Here is a 23,697-nt window from a genome sequence, read left to right as displayed (position 1 = left end):
CGCACAGTGAATCCTGGCAGCTGTTAGCTCTGGTCGTCACGTGCAGAGCTCTTGTGAGGACAAAATGAAGCAGGCACACTGGGACCCTCAATTATATCCAGCACCCCACTGGTGCCTGGATCTTCCTGGGGGTTGACAAACGCTGGCTTTTCTTGTTTGGCCTTTGTCATTCAGTGGCAAGTGCCATAGACAAAAGTTACGCAAGAGAATCCCTAACTCCTGGGTTGTGATGGTTTAGAAATCACCTCGTCCAAGGCCCGTGTTTCACAGGTGAGGAAACTGAGGCTCAGAGCCGGAAGTCACTGGCCCAGAGTGGCACAACTGGGTGGTGGTGGAAACGGGAATCAAACCCAGATCTCCTGACTCCCGATCCAGTGCTCATCCTCCTGTTCAGGGCTGGGAGCTTGCTGCCTGGAGTGAGAAGGCCAACACTCAGAGACACGGCTGGTCTTGCTGTCAAAGAAACCCAGAGGGGCTCCAGTGGCTTTCGCTGTCCATGGGACTTTGTGGCCTCCTGTGGACTTTGAGGAAGACGTATTTTCATAAGTTCATCCCTCATGGTGAGAGGATTCTGGGTGTTCTTTGTACCCTCTGGCTAGCCCTCCCACTTGCCAGTGGTTTGGGGATGATTATACCCATGTTCTCACCGTTCACCTTCAGTCTGCCAACCAGGCTTGTGGTACGCCACCCCCCCCCCTTGGGGTCTAATCTGTAGGGTGGTGCCCAAACCCAGACCCTCTGCTTAGCTGCTGTGTTGGGCCTGCTGGAGAAAGTGCCTCAGCTACTTGTGGCCCTATTCACAGACTCTGGAAGGTCGGGGCCCACCACCGACTGCTTCGCTCACTCAGAAAATACAGCTTTGTTGAGCAGCCGATAGGTACTTACCTCTGTGCCAACGCTGTGGGGGATCTAGAATGTGTCAAAGCCACGTCCCTCCCTCCCAAAGCCGGGCAGACAGAACAATTCACAGAGGAAGTAATTATAGAGAGCAATTAAGCACTCAGCTGTGGGGCTGATGCAGGAAAAGTTCAGGGGGAAGTTCAGAAGAGGGTTCTTGGAGGAGGTGGCCCTCGGAGGCTGAGTAAGATCGAAGGAGCAAAAGCAGGAGGCCGTTGGGGGCTGGCGGTGTGGCGGCTGCACGGTGTCCGGGAGCGGAGCAGCGGGGCCGTGTGGCTGGGCCCTGCGGGTGGGCTGTGTTGGACTGCGAGGGCTGCCGTAACAAAGCACGACGGACTGGCAGCTCAAACCACAGAAATCTGCTGTCTCAGCTCTGGCGGGCAGGAGTCCAAGACCCAGGTGCCGGCGGGGTGGGTGCACCCGAGGCTGTGAGGGGGAGTCTGCTCCCAGCCTCCCCCCTAGCTTCTGGTGGTTTGCTTGCGATCCTCGTCCGTCCTTGGCCTGTAGAAGTGCCACCCTGAGCTCTGCCCTCACGCTCATCTGGCGTGCTTCCTGTGTGTGTCTGTTTCTGTGCCCAAATTGCCCCCTTTCATAAGGACACTGTCATACTGGCTTAGTGCCCCCCGCCCCCATGCCAGGGTGACCTCATCTTAACTAATTGCATCTGCAGTGACACTATTTCCAAGTAAGGTCACATTCCGAAGGTTAGGTACTGGAGCTCATGACCTCAACATATGAATATTTGGGGGCCACAACGGAAGCTGGAGCAGGTGAGGCCGTTAGCACTTTGGTGGTCGTGAGGATCGGAACCCTAGCTGGAACGAGCCGAGGCAAGAGGGCAGACTTACTGTGTCCTGTGACCATGCTTTGGGAAGGGACGGGGTTGAGTGGGGCTTTTGGGGTGCTCTTCCAGGACTCCTGTCTTTTTCTCATGTTCTTCCTGCAGGTCAGCTTTGGCATTTCTCAGTCTCACCTCTTCGCAGCTTTGCCCCCAGCAGGGCCTCCCCTGCCCCCCGCCTGCCCCGAACACTCCACTTCCCTTTTATGAAATTCCAGATCGGGACTCTGCCCAACGGAACCTGAGTCAGGTGTTGCACTGGGTTGATTGGTGTCCCTCGCGCTCTTCCACCCCACTCCTGTCTACCTAGAACCTGACAACGTGAAATGAGGTGTTTGCAGCTGTATTTCGGTAACTTAAGGAGTTTATGGTGGCTTGGGGCAGGCCCTGCATCCAGCGACTGGTGGCCTTGCAAGGAGGCCACGTGGTGGCGGCAGTAGAGATTTGAGGGATGCAGGTACAAATCAAGGAACTGCCGAGATCGCTGGCAGCCACTGGAAAATAGGAAGAGCCAGGAAGGCTCCTCCCGGGGGCCCTCAGAGGGCACGCAGGCCTGCCAACACCTTGATTTCAGCCCGCTAGCCCCCAGAACTGGGAGGCAGTCCACTTCTGTTGTTTTAGGCACTCGTTAGCCGGCCGTGATGTGTTATGGTCGCCCTGGGAAACAAATACCGACGTCCAGTCCCTGACCAATCGCGGAGGTTGGAGGAGGTGGGGTCTGTCAGAAGATGTCATCCCTCTCGTTTAAACCCCAAGGTGACAGAGGGGGTGGGGTGGGAAGCAGCAAGGCAGAACATGGCATAAGAGATGTTCGTGTCAGCGGATGGTGATCACGTGAGAGTTTCTGTTTGGTCGGGACTTGGAGGTAGTGCACACTGGCTGGATGTTTTGTAGACATTGTTTCTAACGGTACACAAATTCTGCAAGGTTGGTAGGTTTTACCATTCCAGTTTTCCAAATGAGGAAGCGGGGGCCCTGGGAGGTTAAGTAACAGCCACAGTGTCCTAGTTGGAAGAGGCAGAGGCCCCCACCACTCTCGCTGTGCAGCTGCCCCCCGGAGGAGGGCCTGGTTTCTGGAGGGCAATAGAGTGGGTGTAGGGTGTAGGCACTGGATCTTGATGTGTAGGCTTGAGGGGCTCACCACGGGCCCCAGGTCTTAGAACCCGTGTTCAGTCTCATCAGCTAATAGCGTCTGTGTGTGTGTGCCTGTGTGTATGTGTGCAGGCCTCCACGGCTGATTTTGGGTTAGTCAGGCAACAGTGCGGGCTGGCTGGAGGGGTGGAGGGCAGGAGCCAGGCAAGGAGGCGCTTTCCTTCCTCCGCATCTGGTAAAGGTGAACTCTCCCTTTGGAGCCTATTTTAGCTGTCTCCCGGAGCTGCGGCATGGCCAGCTTTTCTCCCCTGGGCCTCTCTCAGGAGCTCAGAGCCAGAGTCCCCGGCTGGGCAGTGGGTCAGGAGGCCACAAGTCAGGGAATGAGTGCTGCAGCCACTGCTCTTGAAGGAGCTGCCCTGACGGCTGACCCTCTGCCCTCTGGGGCTGCCAGGAGGACCACAGGGTCCTCATCTTCTCCTTGCACGAACTCATGGCTTTCCTTCCCGCTGCAGGGGTCTCTCCTCGCAGGCTGCTCAGGGCTAGGGTTGGCAGCGTGGGTGGGGTGGATATGATTGTTGTAGCTCTGATACCTTCTCCCCATGTCCACGTGAGCCAGAGGATGGTCTTTACTGGTGATGGCCGGGGCAGAAGCAATGTTCTGGAGTCCCGGGTCCCGCACTGTCTTAGAGGGGACATAATCTCCGACCTCAGCTGGATGCTTACCATGTGGGAAGTGCTCTTCCTGGCTGAGCTGACTCCAAGGAGAGGATTCCGGCGAGGGTGGTTTGGTGGGAAGGTCAGGTGCGGCCAGGAGGGAAGTGGGAACGTGGTTCAAGGAAGAGAAGGCGCTTAAACCAGTTCCTGCTGGGGGGACACTGGGAAATGGTGCCGAACACTCATCTTAAATTCATCCCACCCAAGGGCCAAGGGAGAAGGTTGGGTGTTTATTTTTTATTTTATTTTAATTTTTTTTAATTTTTAATTTTTATTCATTTATTTATTTGATGTAAAGTTCAATGATTCATTAGTTGCGTGTAACACCCAGTGCACCATGCAATACGTGCCCCCCTTAAACCAGTTTCCTAAATTCACAGTGATGGTTGTTCCTGAGCCCCCCCCCCCCCCCCCCCCCCCCCCCCCCCCCGCTCAGATACAAATGCTGAAGTTGCAGGAGGGAGCAGGGGAAAGATCTGAAGATCTGAAGGGATGGGCGGGCAGGCACGGCAGGTGCGGTGTAGCTCTGCTACCCTATAATCCCCAGAGCTGCCCTGCGGAGGAAGTACTGTTGTCCAAGCCAAGGCCAGAGAGGTTGAGACACGTCTCTGAGGTTGCCCAGAGATAGGAGGCTGAGTCGGGAAACAAAACCAGGGCTGACTGCAGATCCCACGGTCCTGGCACTCTGTTGCTTTCTGAAAGGAGCCCTGGGCCTTTCCCCAGGTTTCCCATGCAATCAGTTTATGGCTTCTCCCAGCATTCCAGAGTGGGAGGTGGGACAGACAGGTGGGGAACCCCAGCAGGTCAAGGAATTGTATATTTATCGTTTTCTCCTTCCTTAGCACATGATAGATGTGTTCAAACGCACAGCCTCATTTTAGTCCTCACAGACGCTAGGCGAGTTCGGCGTCCCTCTCCCCATTTTCCCCAGATGAAGCTTACTAAGTTGTAACACTAAGTAACTCAGGATCAGTAGCGGGGCGGCAGCCCAGCTGGGAACTGAACCTGAGTGTTATCTGTCCACAGAGACGTAGGTACTTCAGTCACACAGGCTGCTGCAGGAGGTGTGGGGCCGGGTCAAGGCCACACCGAAGGGCCTGTGAGACCCAGTCTGCGCCTGAGGGCCACGCTCTTTCCCCTAACGGCGCGCCGGCCTGCCATCTTGCCTTCGGCCCCGGGCTGGCCCTGGACCTATGTTGCCTCACGAGCCAATCACATGGCTGAGGAGGTGCTCTGAGAAGCGCTCGGTGAGGTGGTTTGGCTCTTCTCCTCACCTCTGGAAAAGGTGCTGCCCCTCTGCGCTCGCAGGCAGGGGGCTGGCGATGGGGGTGAGGAGCGCTCTGCCCCCCCAGGTACCTTCTGAGAGCCGGGCCCTTCTCCAGGGAGGAGTCCTCCTCTCCTTCCACCGTGCCCAGGTCCCCACGCACGGTCTACTTGCCGCAGCGCCTTGGCAGCGGAGAGAAGCAAGCCCTCCACGTCTGGCTGATTTATGTTCATCCTTGAAACAATAATGTTTAATCTGGAAAGGGCTAATCAATTTTTTATGCTGATTATGAATAGGCCAGCTGTGCCTGCTTCTTTATTCATGGGCCCGAGGAGCATGCCTGTGTCCCAGGCCGGGCTCCCTTGGTGGTTTCCGCCGTGGGAGGCCCTGCTCCGTGGCCTGGCCTCTGCCACTCTGGAGGTGACTCCTTGTGCGTGTGCCTGTGTATGTCCCAGGAAGGGTCAGCTGACTCCGGGTGGAGAACCAGGCTTGAGAGTGTGTGTGTGTGTGTGTGTGTGTGTGTAGAGAGGGAGGCTGCTGTGGGCTGGGGCACCATCCTAGGAGTGCAGGATGGAAAGAGAGTTACAGGATCACAGAATTAGGGAGGCTATCAGACTCCAACACCCCCCTTTACCAAGTGAGAAATTTAGACCCGGAGAAACGGAAGCCACTTCCCTAAGGTCACAGGGCCGGGTAGTGGCAGAGGTGGGATGGGAACCCTAGTTCCCTCACTCAGAGGGCAGAACTCTGCACAGAAGCACAGACGGGGCGGGAGAGTCACAGGAGGGCACTGTGTTGCCCTCTAGTTGAGTCACTGACTCAGCCCATGACTCTGACTCCTGAGGAGCTTTTGTTTTAGGGACAGGCGGAGCTAGAGACAGTCAACAAGAGGTCAGGGTGAGATGAGAAGGTCATCTGAGGTTTGGGCCACAGCTCTCAGGTGCTCTCGGAATCCGCAGTAGGGTCACAGAGAGGGGCGAATTGGGGTCTTCTGGAGAAGGCAAAACCTGAGCAGGACTTGAGTGCTGTCAAAAGGAGAACAAGCAGAAAGGCCCAGAGAGGGCATCTTGGGCAGGTGGAGTGGCCTGAGCCGGCATCACCTTGGGGCCGGGGCGTGGGGGTGCCTGACCCTGGGGCGAGACCGGAGGGGCCTGTGCTGCCTGGGCCCAGGGCTGGGGCTGGGAACATGGGGCCCTTGGCCGGGTGGGGGCAGGTGCTCAGCTTGGGCTGCTTGGTTGTCCCACAGGTGTGTGTTTGGACCGTCTGCAGCCTTTCTCCCTTTGGACGTCACGAGTCATCTGTCTGTTTGTTTATTGGCTCAGCTGATGTTTGCCAGACTTCTGTTGTGTGGGTGCCAGGGGTTATGTAGCTGAGCAAGCTGCCGCCACGGTGCTGCTGATGGAGTTGTAGGGGAATGGCGGATGTTACACAAGCGACCAGAAGAATAAAAATTTAATGGCACTGGTGATAAATGCCACGAGGGAAAAGTGCAGGGTACTCTGAGTTTGGGAGGCCGGGGGATCTTTCTGAGGACTAAGTAGCAATTCAGCTAGGACCAGGGATGTTTAGGAGAGGGAGGCAGAGAGAACAGAGAATGCAGAGGCCTCGGGTGGGAAAGAGCATGGATCCAGCTGGGGACAGAAGGGGGTGAGATGTGTGTCGGGCATGCACGGGGACCCGAGGTCAGCAGCCAGTGATGGGCTCTCTGTAGAGAATGGCACCATCCACGGTGGCCTGCACAGGGACCAGGGTTGGAACTGGGGGACAGTTACAAGGCCCTTGTGGTCATCTGGACAAGAGTGATGGTGGCTTGGGAAGAGGAGTGGATGGATGTATTTTGGAGATGAAATCAACAGGACTCAAGGAAGAATTAAATGGGAAGGGGCTGAGAGGGAGGGAAAGGCACACTGAGTTCCCAGGACTCTGGCATGAAGAGTGGGGGCCACCTGAGAACAGACATGGTGCTGAGGGGGCTGGTGGGGCCGTGTGAGCTGCTCACCCTGCTGGCCATTTGGGGAGTGATTTTTCTGCGGGGCTGGGCTTTGCACAGTGGCCCCCTTTCTCCTTAGACTCAGTGGTCAGAGATTTGGTGGAGAGTCTGTGTGGGACTGAGCAGTTTGGGTTTAGCATGGAGGGGCTGGGTCCAGCATTGGGTTCCTGGTTTCCAGACATTAAAAAAAAAAAAAAAAGTCATCAGCACCCTGATCTAATGAGAGCTCTGAGAGAGAGAGAGAGAGAGAGAGTGTGTGTGTGTGTATGAGTGTCCCCATAGCTGGGTTTGGAGAGAGAGTGTGTGTGTGCCTGTATGAGTGTCCCTGTAGCTGGGTTTGGAGAGAGAGAGAGAGAGTGTGTGTGTGTGTGTGCGTGTAAGTGTCCCCGTAGCTGGGTTTGAAGAGAGAGAGATAGAGAGAGAGTGTGTGTATGTGTGTGAGTGTCCCTGTAGCTGGGTTTGGAGAGAGAGAGAGAGAGTGTGTGTGTGTGCGTGTGAGTGTCCCCGTAGCTGGGTTTGGAGGAGAGGCTGTTACTTTCACAGCTGGAGCAGCTCCTGCAAATCACCGCCACGGGAGTACGTCTCCCCCGGGGCCCCACCGCTCCCATGGGGCACACTGCCAGTATGGCCCCTGTCCCATTCCCCAGCCGTCCAGCCTCAACATCGCCCTGGGAAATGCAACGAAAGAACAAAACAGACGTGTACTAAGAGTGGTACGCTAATGTTCCATGTCAGGGGTCAGCAAGCTTCTTCCTGGTGGAGGCCTGGGTTCGGGTCCTAGTGCTACTGTGACAAATGGGCACACATTTAGTGGCTTCAAACAAGACACATTATCTTCCCATTCTGTGGGCCAGAAAACCTGAAATTCCTTTCAGCGGCTCTCGGGGAGAACCTCTTGCCTCGTCCAGCTTTTAGAGGCTGCAGCCTGCATTCCTCAGCATGTGGCCCCTTCCTCCCTCGTCACAGCCAGCCACGTGGCATCTTTCAATCTCTCTCTCTCTTTCTTTCACCTCACCTCCCTCTGTCCTATCTGCTGCTCTGACTCTGATCCTCGTGCCTCCCTTTCATAAGGACCCTGTGATTACCTTGGGCCCCTAGTCCTCTAGGCGCTTTCCCCATCTGGGGAGCCTTCACCTAATCACACCTTTGGGGATTGGGACATGGACATCTTTGGGGACCCATTTCTCTGCACACCATCAGGCCAGCTAGGAAATATTTGAGGTTTTGCAGGTCGTACGGTCTCTGTCACAACTGCTTACCTCTGCCATGGCAATGTGGGTGCAGCCACGGACAAAGTGTAATGAATGGGCGTGCTGTGTCCCAATAAAAGTTCATTCAGGGACACAAATCGAATTTCATATAGTTTTCAAATATCACAAAATGCTATTCTTTTGGTTTTTTTAAAAAAAGATTTTATTTATTTATTTGAGACAGAGAGAGAGAAAGAGGGAGTGAGGGGTGGGGAGGGGCAGAGGGAGAGGGAGAAGCAGACTCCCCACTGATCAGGGAGCCCGATGTGGGGCTCGATCTCAGGACCCTGAGATCATGACCTGAGCTAAAGGCAGATGCTTAACCAACTGAGTCACCCAGGTGCCCTCTTTTGGTTTTTTCAAACATTTAAAAATTAAAAAAAAAAAAAAAAGCATTCTTAGCTGGTGGGCGGTACAGAAACAGGCATGGGCCTGCATTTGGCCCAAGGGCCATCGCTTGTGCCCCCTGCTCTAGGTGTGTAATATCCTTTAACACTTAGAACACCCTTGCAAAATGAGTGTTGTTATCATCACTCCCAGAATGATGCAGAATGTTCATGGACCTAAGCACTTTGCCGAAGGCCACACAGCTAGATGTTGGCAGGTAGGGCTGCTGACACCAGAGCCGATGTTCTTTACCATCCCTTCATTTCACCAGGGTCAGCCAGGCATGCATGTAATGTCCCCCAAATGTGGGCTTTCTCTTCCCAGTAAATCCTGAAGGCTGGGTATTAAAAATCCCTGGGTATTGCCACTGTCACATGCAGAGTGAATCTGGAAAACTTCTTACTCAGGTGTTTGGTACCTGAGCTCTGTTATCTGGGGCTCTGAGGCATAGGAACATAGCTTAGGCTCATTTGCCATGGGGCATTTTGCCACTTCCCAAAAGCTGGGGAGGTCTGTCCTGACAGGAAATGGTGCCACTGTGAGCAAGGACGCCTGTGCCTTATTTTCTCTTTTCCTTTATTTTTGGGTGTAGGACCATCTGAAGGTTGTTGGAAAGAGGCCTTTGGAGTTTTACAGTTTTATGAGGGTGAGCCCATCAAGGTTCAGAAGTCCCAGGCCTTGCCCGAAATGCATGTGCGACACTGTGGCCGGGCTTTTCCCCCACCACGGGCATGAGCTGTGGATGAGGACTCCTCCCCCAGGGGGAGACCTGGGGGGCCCACATCAGCCTGGATTCCGGGTTGGGAATTGTTGGCCATCTTCTTTCTGGCTCTCATGTCTTATTCTCCTTATGTACGGTTCCCACAAGCCCTTCCCTCTGCCTTGATGGCTCCTCCTTCCTTCCTTTGTCTAGTTAACTGGCTCCTCATTCTTCAGGTCTCAGTTCTCTGTTACCTCCCCCAAGAAGCACTCCCAGACCAGCCTGTCTGAACACAAGCTCTTATGGTATCAGCTACCCCTCCCTTCATATCACTTATCAGAATTGGCCATTTACCTTTACCCTTGATTACTTGATTAATTCCTGCCTGGCCACTGGACTTCAAGTTCCAGTAGTGACTCCAGAGGGTGGGGGCTGTTCCTGATTCAGACCCAGTCCCCGTTGAGTCCCTGGTGACTAGCACAGTGCCCTGCTTTTATTAGTCACTTAAGCATCTGATGGATGAATAAATGAATGAACTTTAGCGAATATGTTCCTCTCTATAAAGTGGGGGCAATTATATCTCCTCTGTGTAATCTCAAGAGAAGGTAGAGAGCACATAAGACCACTTTGGGGGCAACAAACATTATGCAGGTTTAAGAGAGTACCCTTGGGTTGAGCATTTAGTCCCTGTCGAGCAAAAATGTCCTGACATCCCTTATACCAAACCAAGCTCAAGTTTAAAGAAGAGGTACTACGTCCTCACGTGGGTAGGTTGCCATAGAAGGGGTAGAGCTGTCCGCCTGATTCTTGGGCCTCTCACTCATGTGATGGGGTGTAAGCACTTGGCTTCCGGACACCCCGTGACTCCAAGGATGGCTCACTGCTTCTACACTGTGATCACCCCACCAATCCCTACCTGGGCTGGGCCCTGGCTTGTGGGGGGTCCTGGCTACATACTGCTCCTCATTCTGCACAGTTTCTTCTATCCCAGAGATCTCTGTCACAGGCAGAGACAGAGACACGTCACCCTGAGGCTGTACAAGTTATTAAGATGGGGAGCGTTGAAAGATTAGATTTATGACAACCAACGGTGGATTATGAAGAATAATTTATCAAATGTCAGTGCCTGCAGCCTACAATTTACAGAAGGTTTGCTTAAGCTGAGGCGATCTGATTGGACTGCCCCTGCCCCCACCTCTAATGAATGACAGATCTAATGGATGGCTTCCCAGGCTGGCCAACCACGCTGGGTGTTTATCTGCTTTTTATTAATCATTATTATCACAACATTTCCATAGAGTCCTTCCACCAGCAGCTCTCGAAGTGCCCTGCACCCGTGAGGCTCCCTCAGCTCCCTCGAAGGAACAGTAGCCACCTCGGGAGGTGTGTTAGCTACCCCAGATCATCTGGAAGGCCCAGAGTTCCCTCACCAGAAAGAGGATGGGGAAAATTGAACCTCATTCATTCATTAAGAAACATTGATTGAACACCAATTATGCATCAGGTGCCTTGGATACATTTTGAGCAAAAAATGGAAGGAGTCTATCATTTGGAGGGGAAGAGGGAGATTCAGCAAATAGAAGTCAAGGCAGAGTGCAGCTGTGTTCATTGCTCTCCAGAAGGGCACCTGAATTCTGAGGACATACACAGGGAGGCTTCTCTGAGGAGGTGACAGCTGCGCTGTGATTTAAAGGAGGGGATGGGGCAGGACTAGACTCTGTGGCTTGTGTTAAGGAGTCTGGCTCTGGGAAGCTGGTGAAGTGGTTTAAACAGAGAGAAGTGACATGATCAACTTATGTTTGGAAGACTCTAGCTGCATGTGGAGGATAGATTGGAGGAGAAAGGAATATGGTGGCTTTTCCTCACTGACAGAACAGACCTGAGAGCCTACTGACTACTGCTGACTCTTTGTCCGGTGCTCTCTTCGTTTTGCCACTCTGTCCCCTTCGTGGAGGCATTAGATGGGGCAACCAGTAGTCCTGCTATAATTATTGGGGCTCTTCCATAGGCTATATTCTAGACCCTTTATGTGTGTTGTTTCATACAGTGACTCTATGAGGTAGGTGTTGAAATTCCCATTTTACAGATGAGGAAGCTGAGGCACAGATGGGTCATGTAACTGACCAAGTCGGTGTAGCTTGGTGCCAGAATTTGAGCCTGGGCAGTTTGACCCAGACCTTGCATTGGAGTTATTGCGCCCTACTGTCCCTCAGGTCCTGCCGTCCTGGCCAGCTGGTGGGCATTCCCAGGGAACACGCCCGTGGCCTTGGGGTGTGACTGCTCCTGGCTTCTCGCTTCTCTGTCAGCTGCTGGCCACTGTCCTGTGGGAGGAAGGAAGCTCTGTCTGAACCATGATGCCCTTGGCAGAGCCAGATGGATGATTATCTTATACCTGGAGGCTCTTAGCAAATTGGTAAGAGTGGAGCCTTGTGCCAGCCTCTGTGTGCAAATTTAGGCAGCAACACTATTTTATAATTTCTGTGGCTGACCCTTGTCAAGAAAGGCCTCAGGTTCTGCCACTGCCCTTCGTTCTTTCTTCCCAGCTAGGCCGTAGCAATAGCTAATGCCTCTGCAGAACCGATAGTTGGATCTTCCAGAACCCCCGAGAGAACGCAGATTCTGTGGAAGACGGGGACTGTGTGTCCTCGAGCTGTTATGCTTGTTATTATTTGTATTATAATAAATTGCTCTGTGTGGGAGGCTGGAGGTGGGGGTGTTCCCACCTTGAGGCAGGGCAGCTATTGAGTGGGGACGAAGAGACGCTTGGATGCCTTGCCCTCCCCACCGACCCCCCGGGGTCTACATCGTGTTATTGGAGGTCCCCTCTTCTGACCTGACCAGAAGGTCCTGTCGGGGTTGGGGGAATGGGCACTGGGCAGGGGGCACTGTCTCCAGCAGGCCCTGTTAAAAATGCAGGTATGTTTTCCAGAGGCTGTTGCCTTATTTTGCCGACTGAGGTCTCCTCATGGCCAGAGATGGTGTCTGTTCTGTTGGCCCGTGTACCTAGCATGGTTCCTGTCATGTGGCAGGCCTGCAGGTGAGTATTTGCTGATTGACTCGAGCTAAGGCATGGCAGCTTGGTTTCATTTCCTAGATTGACTCTGGTCAGCTGGTAGTGGCAGCCTGGAGCACCGTGTGGAGAGAGATTCTGAGGCATCACTGGGGCCTGCAGCAGAAATGAATGCTGTGATTGATTAGTGATGCCTGGCATGGGTGTGCTTGGGGTGTATTAGTTAGCTGTTCCTGCACAGCAAATTACCCCCAGACAAACATTTGATAGGGTACAGTTTCTGTGGGCCAGGAATTCGGGAGTGCCTTACTGGATGGTTCTGGCTCAGTCTCTGTGAGGGGATGGTCAGAGTGTTGGCAGGGGGCTGCAGTCATCTGAAGGCCTGAGTGGGGAAGGAGAATCTGCTTCCAGTATGGTTCACTGTGGGCAGGAGGCCTTGGTTCCTTATCCTCGGACCTCTCCACGGGCTGCTTGAGTGTCCTTGTGACATGGCAGCTCACTGCTCCGGGAGCACACTATCCAGGAGAGGGCAGGAGGGTGTCATGGTGATGTCTCAGGAGGGCTGCACTGACTTCCTGCGTATGCTGCGGGTCATTAATCTAGCTCACACTCAGAGGCGGGCAGTAGGCTGTACCTCTCAAAGGGAGGAGTATTTAAGTACCTGTGGACCTAGTTTAAAGCCACTGCAGGGCGGGGGTGAGAGGGCACGTGTCACCTACCTACTGTCTGTGTCAGGTGTTACTTAGCAGGGGCGGGAATGACCCTAAACAGGTGGGATACAAACCAGGCATGTTTAAGCAGGAGAAGTAGGAATTGCAGCAGAGTTGGATAGCAGCTGGCAGGGTGATGATGAGCTGGAGGGGTGCCTGGGGCAGGTCCCTGGGAAACGATGCCGAGAGGAAGGAGTAGGTTTCCAGCAGAGGCACATGGGAAGTGATGGGGGGTTTTCTGCTCGAGGCAGGTAGTCTGGGCTTTGCAGAGTCCTAGGTAGCTGGAGATGTCTTGTCAGCTTCAGGCTGGGGGTGGGGCCGGGGGGGTGGGGTAGGTTCACTCCAGCTACTCCATTAGTACGGGGACTTGTCCCTCTCCGCATCAGATTGTCGTGGATGGCTTCTGGCACCCAGCCAGGCAGGGGATAGAGGGGCATCTATAGACCTCGAGAGCCAGATGTTGTTTGCTGCTGATGCCATGGTAACCTTCCCCAGGTGCCCTGGGCTGTCTTCCCAGCTCCTAAGTGGGAACTGCTTGGCCTTGGCAGCTAGGCCTGGACTTGCCTGCTTTGAGGCAAGCTCCTGCCTCTTCATCTGGAGCCAGCCAGTTCTGGGTTTGTTAGATTAGTTGGCGTTATCTTATGTCAATGATATTTGAGGTAGTAAATCCAGAAGAGGTCTGATGTTCATGACTCTGGGGACAGCAGGATGGAGTATTTGAAATTGGGCCATCTTGGAAAATCCAGGACATCGCCCTTCCTGGGGCTGGTGAGGAGCCTGAGGCTGGCTGGCGGATGGAGAGACTTAAGTGAAACTCCTCCCAGGAGTCATATTATGGCTTTTACAGAAGATCCTGACTTCCTGTTACCTTATTTTGGGTGAAATGAGGACCCTTGTCAGTGCTTGGCTGCCCAGTATGGCATTTTGGAAACATTGCCCAGAAAACAGGCTTTGTGGGAATCGATAGACCTAACTTTCTGGAGCTTCTCACTCTCTGCCTTGTACCTGGGTATAAAGTCACGTGGTCTCGGTTTCCTGGACCCCAGCTGATGCCAGCTTGTTGAAGTCATAACCTGAGCCGTGGGGGGTGACACATTTCTTCTTGCCCTTCTGATGTTTTCTGCTCATAAAAAAGCAAACACTGCCTCTTGCTTTTACACACACACACACGCACACACACACACCCTAAAAAAACAGATCATACAAAGCTAGAGAAACTTTTTTCCTGATTATTTTTCCTTTTCTAGACATGGACATCGATATGTTTGAATCATGGGCCGACAGTAATTAAAAAGCACATAACTAGTCATTTTAAAATGCAGTTGTTTTACTTAATTGATTTTGCCGCCAGACCCAGAGGAAAGAAAGAGGAACAGGGGAGAGACAGGCTAAGAAGGGGAGACAGGTTTCTGCGAGCGACTGGAGGCAGCTTAGGGCCCTGCTTGAGTCTAATTGCTGCCCATGCTGCAGTTGGTTCCTGCTAATGGCTTTCTGCTCAGAGGGCTGTGGGCCGGGGCCTGATGGGAGGGGTGGCGTTGGTGTCGGCTGCACAGGGGGTATAATTCTGCTTTTGGGACAGGGTCTATTTTTCCTTACTATCTATCAGCGTAAAGTACTTCCACTGAGCACTTTGAATCAAGGTTCCATTTAGAGATACTTTATTCATATTTAATTACAGGCTGCAGCACCAATCTTTAATTACCTTTTTTATAAGCCAGCTAGGAACATTCACTAGCAATCAATTATTGTGTGTGTGTGTATGTGTGTGTGTAAGCACAGGAGGGTGTGGGTGTGTGACTTGCTTCCTGATAGAGGGGAAAGGATGGCTGCAGGGCCCTGGGGAGGTTGTGGGCGGGCAGGGGTGGGGTGGGGATCTGCCCAACAGGTTCCCTGTGCGGAGTGAGTGGTGCATTTCCCATGCCTCTCTTTGCTTCCACTGGTCAAGCTGGGGATCAGGGCATGTCCTCACAGCTGGGCCTAGTTCAGGGTGCTGAGTTGGCACCTGGGCTTGGGTGGTATCCTGAGTTCTAGACACCCTGCCTTCACTGGTGGGGACAGGAAATGGTGGGAGGCCCCCTTCGCAGGCCCTGGGGATATGGTGGACCAGGCTTCCTCTTACCCGGGAGATTGGGAGATGCTTGCCTCAGCCCTTTCCTTCCTTCACCTCTCCCCGGAGTGCTCCTGGCAGCCCCAGTGATGCCATGTCACTCTTCAGTGGCAATGACTCTGCAACGTCCCTGCAATGACACTCGTTTGAAGCCTGGCTGTCCTTCTCAGGGAACAAGCCAATGTTCCCAGGGAGCCAGATGAAGGCTTGGGGTGAGGAGTGGGGTCAGATGCAAGTCCCTTTGCAGTGGGCAGATGGGGCCCTTCCAGCTGCCTGGGAGGTGAGGGTCTGAGTTCACAGATCTGCTCCACAAAGCATTCTCCTTGGTGCTCCTTCAGGAATAAGCAGAGGGTTTCTAAAGGCAGTTGTTCATTTCATTATGTAATGGCTGGGGATGTTGCTGAAGCTCTACCTCCCTTCTGTTCCTGGATCCCTGTCCCAACAAGAGGGCACCAAGGGGAGGGAGTAGGGGAGGGAGAGGAACCCACACTTAATGAGCCTCTTGGGGGTGTCGGGCACCATGCCCATGTTTCTTTCATCTAACCCAGATGGGGCCCGAGAACTATCAGTCAGAGCCCCTTCAGTCCTGTGTAACAGAAAACAACTCAAACTGACTTAAGCAAAAAAAGGAATTATAGAGTGGGTATTCAGGCATGGCTAGATCAAGGCACCCAACCAGGGTGACCAGGATTCACTTTCTCTATCTCTTGACTCTGCTTTCCTCTTTGTTGCTACTCTGGGACCCTTGGTAGCTCCAGGCTTCAAGTTCAATTTTTACGTTCAAGTTCAGCAGAGAGAAAGAATCTCTTCTCCTACAGTTCAAACAAAAGTGAAACAGTTGAGTCTGATTGGAGCAGTTAGGTTATGTGTCCATCTCTGAACCAGTCAGCGTGACCCAGGGCATTCAGGGTTCTGATTGGCCAGGTTGGGGCCTCACACCCATGCTGGTGTAGCAGGTGGAGTCCCCCTGAGTAAATCCCACACAGGACATGTGCTTTTACATAGGAGGCCTTTGGACTAGTAGGGGTGTGGGAGCAGGAAGGTCCAGCCATTTTTTTTTAAAGATTTTATTTATTTATTTGAGAGAGTAAAAGAGAGAGAGAGAGTAATCAGGAGCAGGGTGGAAGGGCAGAGGGAGAGGGAGAAGCAGACTCCCCACTGAAGAGGGAGCCCAATATGGGACTCGATTCCAGGACCCTGGGATCATGACCTGAGCCGAAGGTAGATGCTTAGCCAACTGAGCCACCCAGGTGCCCAGGTCTAGCCATTTGAAAAGGAAGAAAGGATTGATTTGATTCCTTTCCAAGGGAGAGAATAGTGGACTCAGTCTCTCAACAAATATGTGTTTGCCACCAACTAGTTCCGGTGCTATTCTAAGCACAAAAATCCCTGCCTGCTTGAAGCTGATGTTCTAATGGGGTCTGCAGAGATGGTGGTTCTTTCGTTCTCCCAAGCCAAGCCCAAGTCCAGGATAAAGGGTTTTTATGTGGAGAGACCCAGGGTGATTGACATAGGGAGAATCTGGTCCTTGGGGAACCTCGAACTCAGGAGGGAGGGAAAAAGACAAGTATGTGGTTGGGGAAGGAGGGGGCCAAGGAGGCACGGGGAGGGGCACAAATAAAAACCCAGTGAAGAAGAAGGGGGACAGGAAAGCCAAGCCATACCCATCTCCCATGACAGAGAAGTGTGGGCCCCTCCCATGTTGCCTGGACCTTTGGCCTCCAAAGGATGTTGATAAATGGGATGGAGTTTAGTGAAAGCTACAAAAATGATGACAGGGCTGGAGGGAGTGATTTATGAGGGAGATTAGCAAGGTGCCGGTGCAGCCCAGCAAGCAGAAGGATGGGATGGTGGCCGAGGGTCGTCTGACTGCTGAAGTCCAAAGAGAGGAGAGGGCTGAGGGGCAAGAGAGAGTGCCTGCTCCAGAAGGGGGGTGCCGGGGGAAGCAGGGGCATGGACTGAATGGGCCTCAGCACGAGAGCCTGGGGGACGTGAGTAGGAGGGCCATGGGACTAATCCTGCGTGTACACATTTACGTGTGTGTGTGTGTGTGAATGTCTAGACCTTCTAGGACTGGGAACCTATACAGGGACTTCAAGCAATGGAGGGGGTGAGAATTTTAGCCTTGGACATTTTTGCAAAGGCTTTTGGGGGTCTCCTTCCCATCTGGTAGGATATTCATATCTGGACCATGTAGGTGTGACCGCTCAAGTCAGAAAGACTTTTTTCCTTCAGGAAAATTTGGTATGGCATTTCTAAGAGGGGAGGAGGAAAGGAAGAAGGGAAGAGAAGACAGAGAGTAAGGAGCACACATTCCATTTCGTAGAGAAAGGCAAGGGATCTGCCCAAGGCCGCCTTTGGGTGGCATTGCAGGCAGGGATCAAAAGCAAGGCTGGGCTGTGCAGCCTGGGGTCTCTGCCAGGTGGCCAGGCCGAGGGTGGGCTTGGGGACCTGTGTTGAGCCTGCTGTTCAGACAGGAACAAGAGGTGGCTACTGGGTTTGGAGCCTCCAAACTGGGCTCCCTTGAGCTCTCCCGTGTTGGTGAGTTGGAATATCTGATGCCTGTATTGGGCTGCCTGGGGCCCACGTTCTGTTAACTCTTGATTTCGGGTGCATATGTAACAGCCCCAGGGGTGCAATGGTGCATAATTAAATGAGCAGATGGGCCTCAGTTCTGAACATGCTAGACAGCACTTCTTTGGCCTTGAATGGAGGTGCTCAGGGCGCCCATGCATGCATATGAGGACACACCCTCCACGTATGTTTTCTCTCTCACTCCCTCCACATGCCTGCTGTGAATCTCCACAGCAGCAAAGAGCCCCAGCAAGGCATTGGGTTGGCATACAACTGGTAGAGCAAAAAAATCTATCGGGGACATCAGGCAGCCCTGGCCTGGCCCATCCCCTCTCACTGAACTGAGTCGTCTTAACTGCTCTGTCCTCTCTCCATTCTTGACAGATTCATGATTTGTTCGTGAGCTTTGATGACACCCCTCTGGGGGCTGCCTCCCTGGCCCAGGTCCACAAGGCGGTGCTGCGTGATGGGCGGACAGTGGCCGTGAAGGTCCAGCATCCAAAGGTACAGGCTCAGAGCTCGAAGGACATTCTCCTGATGGAGGTGAGAGTCTGCCCCTTCCTTCGTCCTCATTTTATATTTCTCTGGAAACTGGCTGGCTCCAGTGACACTGGTTCAAGGCAGCTGGGTGGAGTGTGACCCTTTGAATAGCAGGGTGGGAGAGGAAAGCTTGAGACCATGACAAAAGAGGCGTCATGACAATGCCGTGACTGGGGGACCCATGGCTGGGTTGGTCAGTTCGTCTTGATTTGTTCCTAGGAACTGTCTGGGGATGGTCTTAGAACACAGTGAACAGCTGCTGGGGACAAGGAGACCTCGGGTGGATGTTGAAGAAAGGAGATGAACCAAAAGTGATTTCCTTGGGGGTAGAAAAGTTACATCTTAATTTGTTAAATCATAACAAAAAGGAAGCATGTGGTCAACCAAGGGATGTAAAAATGACAGGAAGATCACATAGAAATATTTAGGCAGATTCCGTGTTTGCTTATTGTCTGTGTTTTGAGTGAACAAGCTTGTCTACGTAAAAGCTTTCCTAGGAAAAGCCCAGATGGAGACTGTGTCTCTGGACTTTTCTAGCTCTGTCCCCAGAGCAAGGGAGTGTGAGCTGGGCACTGGCTGGGCGGTGGCCAGCACCCGGCCCAGGAGGGCAGGCATTTAACCTTCCAGCATGTCCCTCCCCTTCTCTGTGGGCTGCCTTCCCCTGTTCTCTTTCCTCACTCTGGACTCATAGTTTGTTTCCTCAGCTCACCCTGACTAAGCTTCGCACACTCAATGGAAGGTCTCTTTTGCACCAGGTGATAGGTTTGTGCTGGGGACACAGGAGTGAGGGAGCTCCATCTTCATCCCTGGGGGAGTTCCCTGTTTCGTGCAAGGGCAGGTCTGGACACAGACAGTCACAGTGTGGGGATATGAGCCCTGCCCAAGGGGTGTTTGCGTGGTGCCCTCAGCCCTATGTTTGGTCTGTTGGGGGCGGGGCTTCACAGAGGGGCCGGTGAAGACAGCCGGGCAGGGGAAGGATAGCCCAGCCTGTGTGCCGGCTCAGTCTTAGAGGAACAGGGTGGGCTTGGAGAAGAGCTTGAGCTGGTTCAGGTGGTACGGCTGGGAGTGGTTGCAGATGGGGCTGGGAAGGTAGGCAGGGGCAACACAGAGGGCCTCATCTTCCAGACTAAGGCATAGAACAGTATACACCGCCAATATGGATCTTCTGTGGAACCGAGCAGATCTGATTCTCTCCTGTAGTCAGTGGGGAACCATTTAAGAATTTTAAATCAGGGGAATGTCAAGATCAGATGTACATTAGAAACTAAAGTCTGTTGGCAGTCTGGAGGATGTATTGGAAGGCAGAAAGACTGTAGCCAGGAAGACTAATGGAGGGGCTGCCGCACTGGTCTGAGCCAAAAATAATGATGTGACCCAGGGCAGTGTAGTGGGAGTGAAGGGGAGGGATGAGCTCGAGGGGCGGAGTCATCATCAGGACTTTGTGAGCAGCTTTCCATAGGGTGGAGGCAAGTACTGGTATGAATGAATGGGAGGAGAATAAAACAAATTGTAGATTTCCAGCTTAATGATTAAGTTTGGGTGCCTTTCACTAGTGTATCAGTCAGGGTCCAGTTGGGAAGAAACATTTTTATTGCACTAGGTATTTCCAACAGAGGGAATTTAAAACAGAAAATGGGACTCCCAGGGGATGAAATTGCAGAGAGGCCAAATGGGAGGGTGAGACAGTTACCAACGGCAGGAAGCCACTGCCACCCTCAAGGTGGAGGGACAAGGAGAAGAGGTGGTTCTGCGGAGCCCTGGAGCTGGGGTCACCCGTAGAGCTGGCCCAGGGCGGGCTGGTCCTTTGGGAGGTGGATCACAGCCTCAGGGCCCATCACCTGGGAGGCAGAGCCGCAGATGCTGTTTGAGGCAACAGGTTTCCACCTCCTTCTCGCCCCCAGTATTCCACCAGTGTTGCCCATAGGCCAAGCCTAGATGGCAAGTGCAGTTACTTATGAGAGCGATGGGGCAGGATGACCTCAGAGCCGGGTGGAATGGGTGGTGGAGCCATCATGAGAATTCAGATACTGGCCTCAGGAGATTTGGACTGGGATTGTTCTGCTGGTCTACATTCGGGCTGGAACTACAGACGCGGGAATTAAGGTTTTGTTTTTTTATTTGAGCGAGTGAGAGAGAGAGAGAGAGAGCATGAGCAGGGGAAGGAGCAGAGGGAGAGGGAGAATCAGACTCCCTGTTGAGCAGGGAGCCCGATGTGGGACCTGATCCTGGAACCCCAGGATCATAACCTGAGCCGAAGGCAGATGCTTAACTGACTGAGCCACTCAGGCGCCCCCAGATGCGGGATTTAACAGCAAGAAGACTCATAGTAGGTGGGTGAATCTGGGGGAGTAGTTGAGGTCACTTGGAAGGGTGGAGCAAAGAGAAAAGGAGAGGACAAGGGGAGAGCTGTGAGGATTACCGTCGTCGGGGGAGTAGGCCCAGGAAGTTAAGCTCCTGGAAGAACAGAGAAGGCATGGCCAGAGAGGTCGGAGGAGAACCAGAACTGAGCAGTGCTGCTACATTCCATGGAAACAATTTCAAGAAGAGAGTTAGAGAACATAGCAGCTTAAAACAACGGTCGTGTGTTTTGCTCATGAATCTGTGGTCCGGGCAGGGCTTCGTAGACTTATGTGTTTCCTGCGGTGCCAGCTTGGTGGTCTGATGGAACCGGAGGATCTACTTCCAGGCGGCTCACTCACTTGGCTGGCAGCTCAGCTGGGGCTGGGGGCAGGGCTTTGGGTCCTTCCAGGTAGGCCTCTGCACAGCTGTTGGGGCTTCCTCACAGCATGGCGGCTGGGTTCCAAGAGTGAGTGTCTGAGGAGAATAAGGCGGAAAGCATGTGACCGTTGTATGACCTAGCCTTGGTAGCATATAGCACTACTTCTTCCTTACTCTGTTGGTAAGAGCAAGTGTCACAGAGGCTCCCTTAGTTTAAAGGGTGAGGGAATACCCTAGTTCTTGATGGGGGCATGACCAGGTTCTAGAAGAGCATTAGAATGGGAGGTATTGTTGTAACCATTTGGGAAAAGACAGTCTGCCAGAATTACTCAGTGTTGTTAAATGGGAGATAAAATTAGGAGAGCTCTGGAAAAGGCCTGTTGGATTTGGTGATTAAGAGTCCTTGGGGCGAGCAAGGAGAATGGGGTGAGGGGGTGGGAGTAAACTGAGGCCCCAGGGAATGGAGGTGGTTGACATAGAATACTCAGGTGTCACTCAGGTGACAGTGGGAAGGGTCCTATGGTGTTTAGAGCAAAGCACAGGATTAGAGGTGGGGACTGGACTAGGCTGTCCCTGATGGGGAGGGTGGCCGTGGAGTGGGGGCGCTGGAGATCCAGGAGAGAGAAGTAACTGACAGATGTGGTCCTGGGGGAGACTCCAGGGATCAGGCTGTCAGGACCCAGGTGGAAGCGTTCGCCTCCGTCAGCCTTTGTTCGGAGCCTGGAGGAAGGTGGTGAGGCTGCACACAGATGAGTGTGTGGGGCAGGGGGGATGGTGGAGGGAAAGTGGGCAGCTGAGTTGTACCAGCCCGATAGCCCTATTTTTTTCACTGCAGTAGGAGGCCAGACCATCTGCTGAGAATGAGGGGGTAGGAGGTGGCATTGGAGGCCGGGGGTGGGGGTGAAGGTTTGGAAGAGCTGCTCTGTGTGACGGAAAGGGGAGCTGACCAGGGCTCGGGAGCAGGGTTCCTGAGTGGCACCGGGCTTCGATCTGGAAACCCAGGTTTTCTGGAGCACCTGTCAGTGGCTATGCAACAGCCGTAGTTGGGAGTGAACTGAGTCTCAGAGCATCCCTGGGTGTTTTGAGACCCTGCAGCCACTCCTGTGTCAGGCAGGAACCTGCTCTCTCCCCAGCAGTGCCATCGGGACCCACTTGGGCTGGAAGGACAGCTGACACCATTTCTCTACGCAGAGCCTCACTGACTCCCTAAGTAATGGCTGCCGGCAGGTCAATAGCAATAATAGCACTAATAAAGATTTGGCATCTTCCTCCTGGAGATAAGCATCAGATGCTTTCCTTGGGAAGTACGGCCTAGCAGCCGTGTGCGGAGTGCAGAGTGGCTCGTGCACAGTGGCTGAGGCCGAGGTCACCACCTCCACGCACCGTCCGTGTTAATAGCAGTGCTAATGCTGCTGCCTTCTCGCTGGGCTTGGTCTCCGGTGGAGAACATCCTCCCTGCCTCGGCCTTCTCTATGAAACGGAGAAGAGCCCAACTGGAAAGCTCATTTCTTTTTATATTTGAAATGAGTCTTATAATCTTGTTCCTGTGTCCTGACCTAGAATAGTACCTTGGGTTTAGGATTGAAAACCCCGGAAAGGTTCTCATGTGTGTTAGCAGGAGACGAGTGATTTCAAGGGGGCGTTAGGGCCACCTTAGCCACCAGCAACTTGGAGACAGGGTGAGGAAAAGCGTAGCTTTCTGCTGCTGCTTTTTATGACAGCTCCAAGTACTTTGTGTCCTCATGCTTCTCTCCCACTGCCCACTGTTGTCCCTCTCTCTTCTCCAACTCTGTGATGCCTCCCAGCATCATCTTGGAAGGAAGATAATCCGACTAGAGTAATTCATACTAAGAAGACAGTGACTAACAGGCATAACTTTTGAATATTTGCAGTTGAAGAAGTGAGCTGCTAAATCCAAATGCATATCTGCTGTAAAGACTGGTCTGGGAGGGAGGGTTTTAAGAGTGAGGGGGTAGGGGACTGCTACTGGTTGTATCAGTTAAGATGCTTTAGGCTGCAGGTACCAGAAAAATCCAGCTGAAAGTGGTGTAAATAATAGTAACCTGTATTACGTCCATTTGAAGACACCTAGAAGTAGTGTTGACTGTTCCAAGGTTGACTGATCCCACACTTCACTGTGGTTTTTAAGGACCCCGGTTCCTTTTGTCTTCTCCTCTGGCTTGTCCTTCTAAGGTAATGCTCCTCATGGTCCCAAAACAGCTGCAGCAGTTCCTGCTGTGACAAGTAGACGACATCCAGTGCCGAAGAGGGCCTTTTTCTTCCCTCATATTCCTTATCAAAAAGGAGCCCCTCAATAGCATTTCCTTCATTTCTCATTGGTGAAAAGTAGGCCACATGCCCAAGTCTACACCAGTCTTGACGAGAGACGGGAGACCGATCATGATTCACCTTCTCAGGCTTAGGCCTGCCTTCCTTGGAGGACGTGGAAGAGGCACAGAATTGGGGTTCTGTTAGCCAGTAGTGTGAGGGGAATGGCTTCTGGGTCGGCACCTACTAGCACATGCCACCTTCGTGTTTTGTGTGTCCTGTGAACCTGGCACTCCTCTTGGGGCAGGGGACAGTCTCTCCTATAGACTGTTGAATGACAGCAGGAGGGTGGAAGCCAAGTCTCAGTAAATGGTGTCTGATGCACCTGATGGTGTTGGTGACTTTGCACAAAAGAGAAAGGCACAGCCAAGGGTGTTTTTCAGCTTTGTCATTATCACCTGATATTGTCCCTTTAATAGTTGGGGCAACTCTACTTCTAGATGCACGGCCAGTGACTCTTATTGATTTGAGTGGCTGTCCAGAGCCAGACTAATTGGGCCCAGAGATTGGAACAATGATTCAGCAGAAAGGGGTGAACTGACAAGGCAGAGTCTGTTCGTCTGCTGGCGGGCTGGCTC

At 53.0% G+C, this 23,697-nt stretch overlaps 1 protein-coding gene across 7 annotated transcripts in view; it reads left to right on the top strand.

Annotated features, from left to right (window-relative positions):
- The window catches only part of ADCK1 (aarF domain containing kinase 1), a 142,581-nt gene that overhangs the window by 55,190 nt on the left and 63,694 nt on the right, over nucleotides 1-23,697 (top strand). For all 7 annotated transcript variants that reach the window (XM_057318619.1, XM_057318621.1, XM_057318616.1 and 4 more), the window contains one exon: nucleotides 17,918-18,076. In XM_057318619.1, the coding sequence (XP_057174602.1) occupies nucleotides 17,918-18,076 (159 nt within the window). The remainder of the gene's footprint in view (nucleotides 1-17,917; nucleotides 18,077-23,697) is intronic.

This window comes from Ursus arctos, unplaced genomic scaffold, assembly GCF_023065955.2.
Source record: "Ursus arctos isolate Adak ecotype North America unplaced genomic scaffold, UrsArc2.0 scaffold_25, whole genome shotgun sequence".
Classification (NCBI taxonomy): Eukaryota; Metazoa; Chordata; class Mammalia; order Carnivora; family Ursidae; genus Ursus; species Ursus arctos.
The sequence above is the reverse complement of the archived record's forward strand: the minus strand, read 5'-3'. Positions and strand labels throughout refer to the sequence as shown.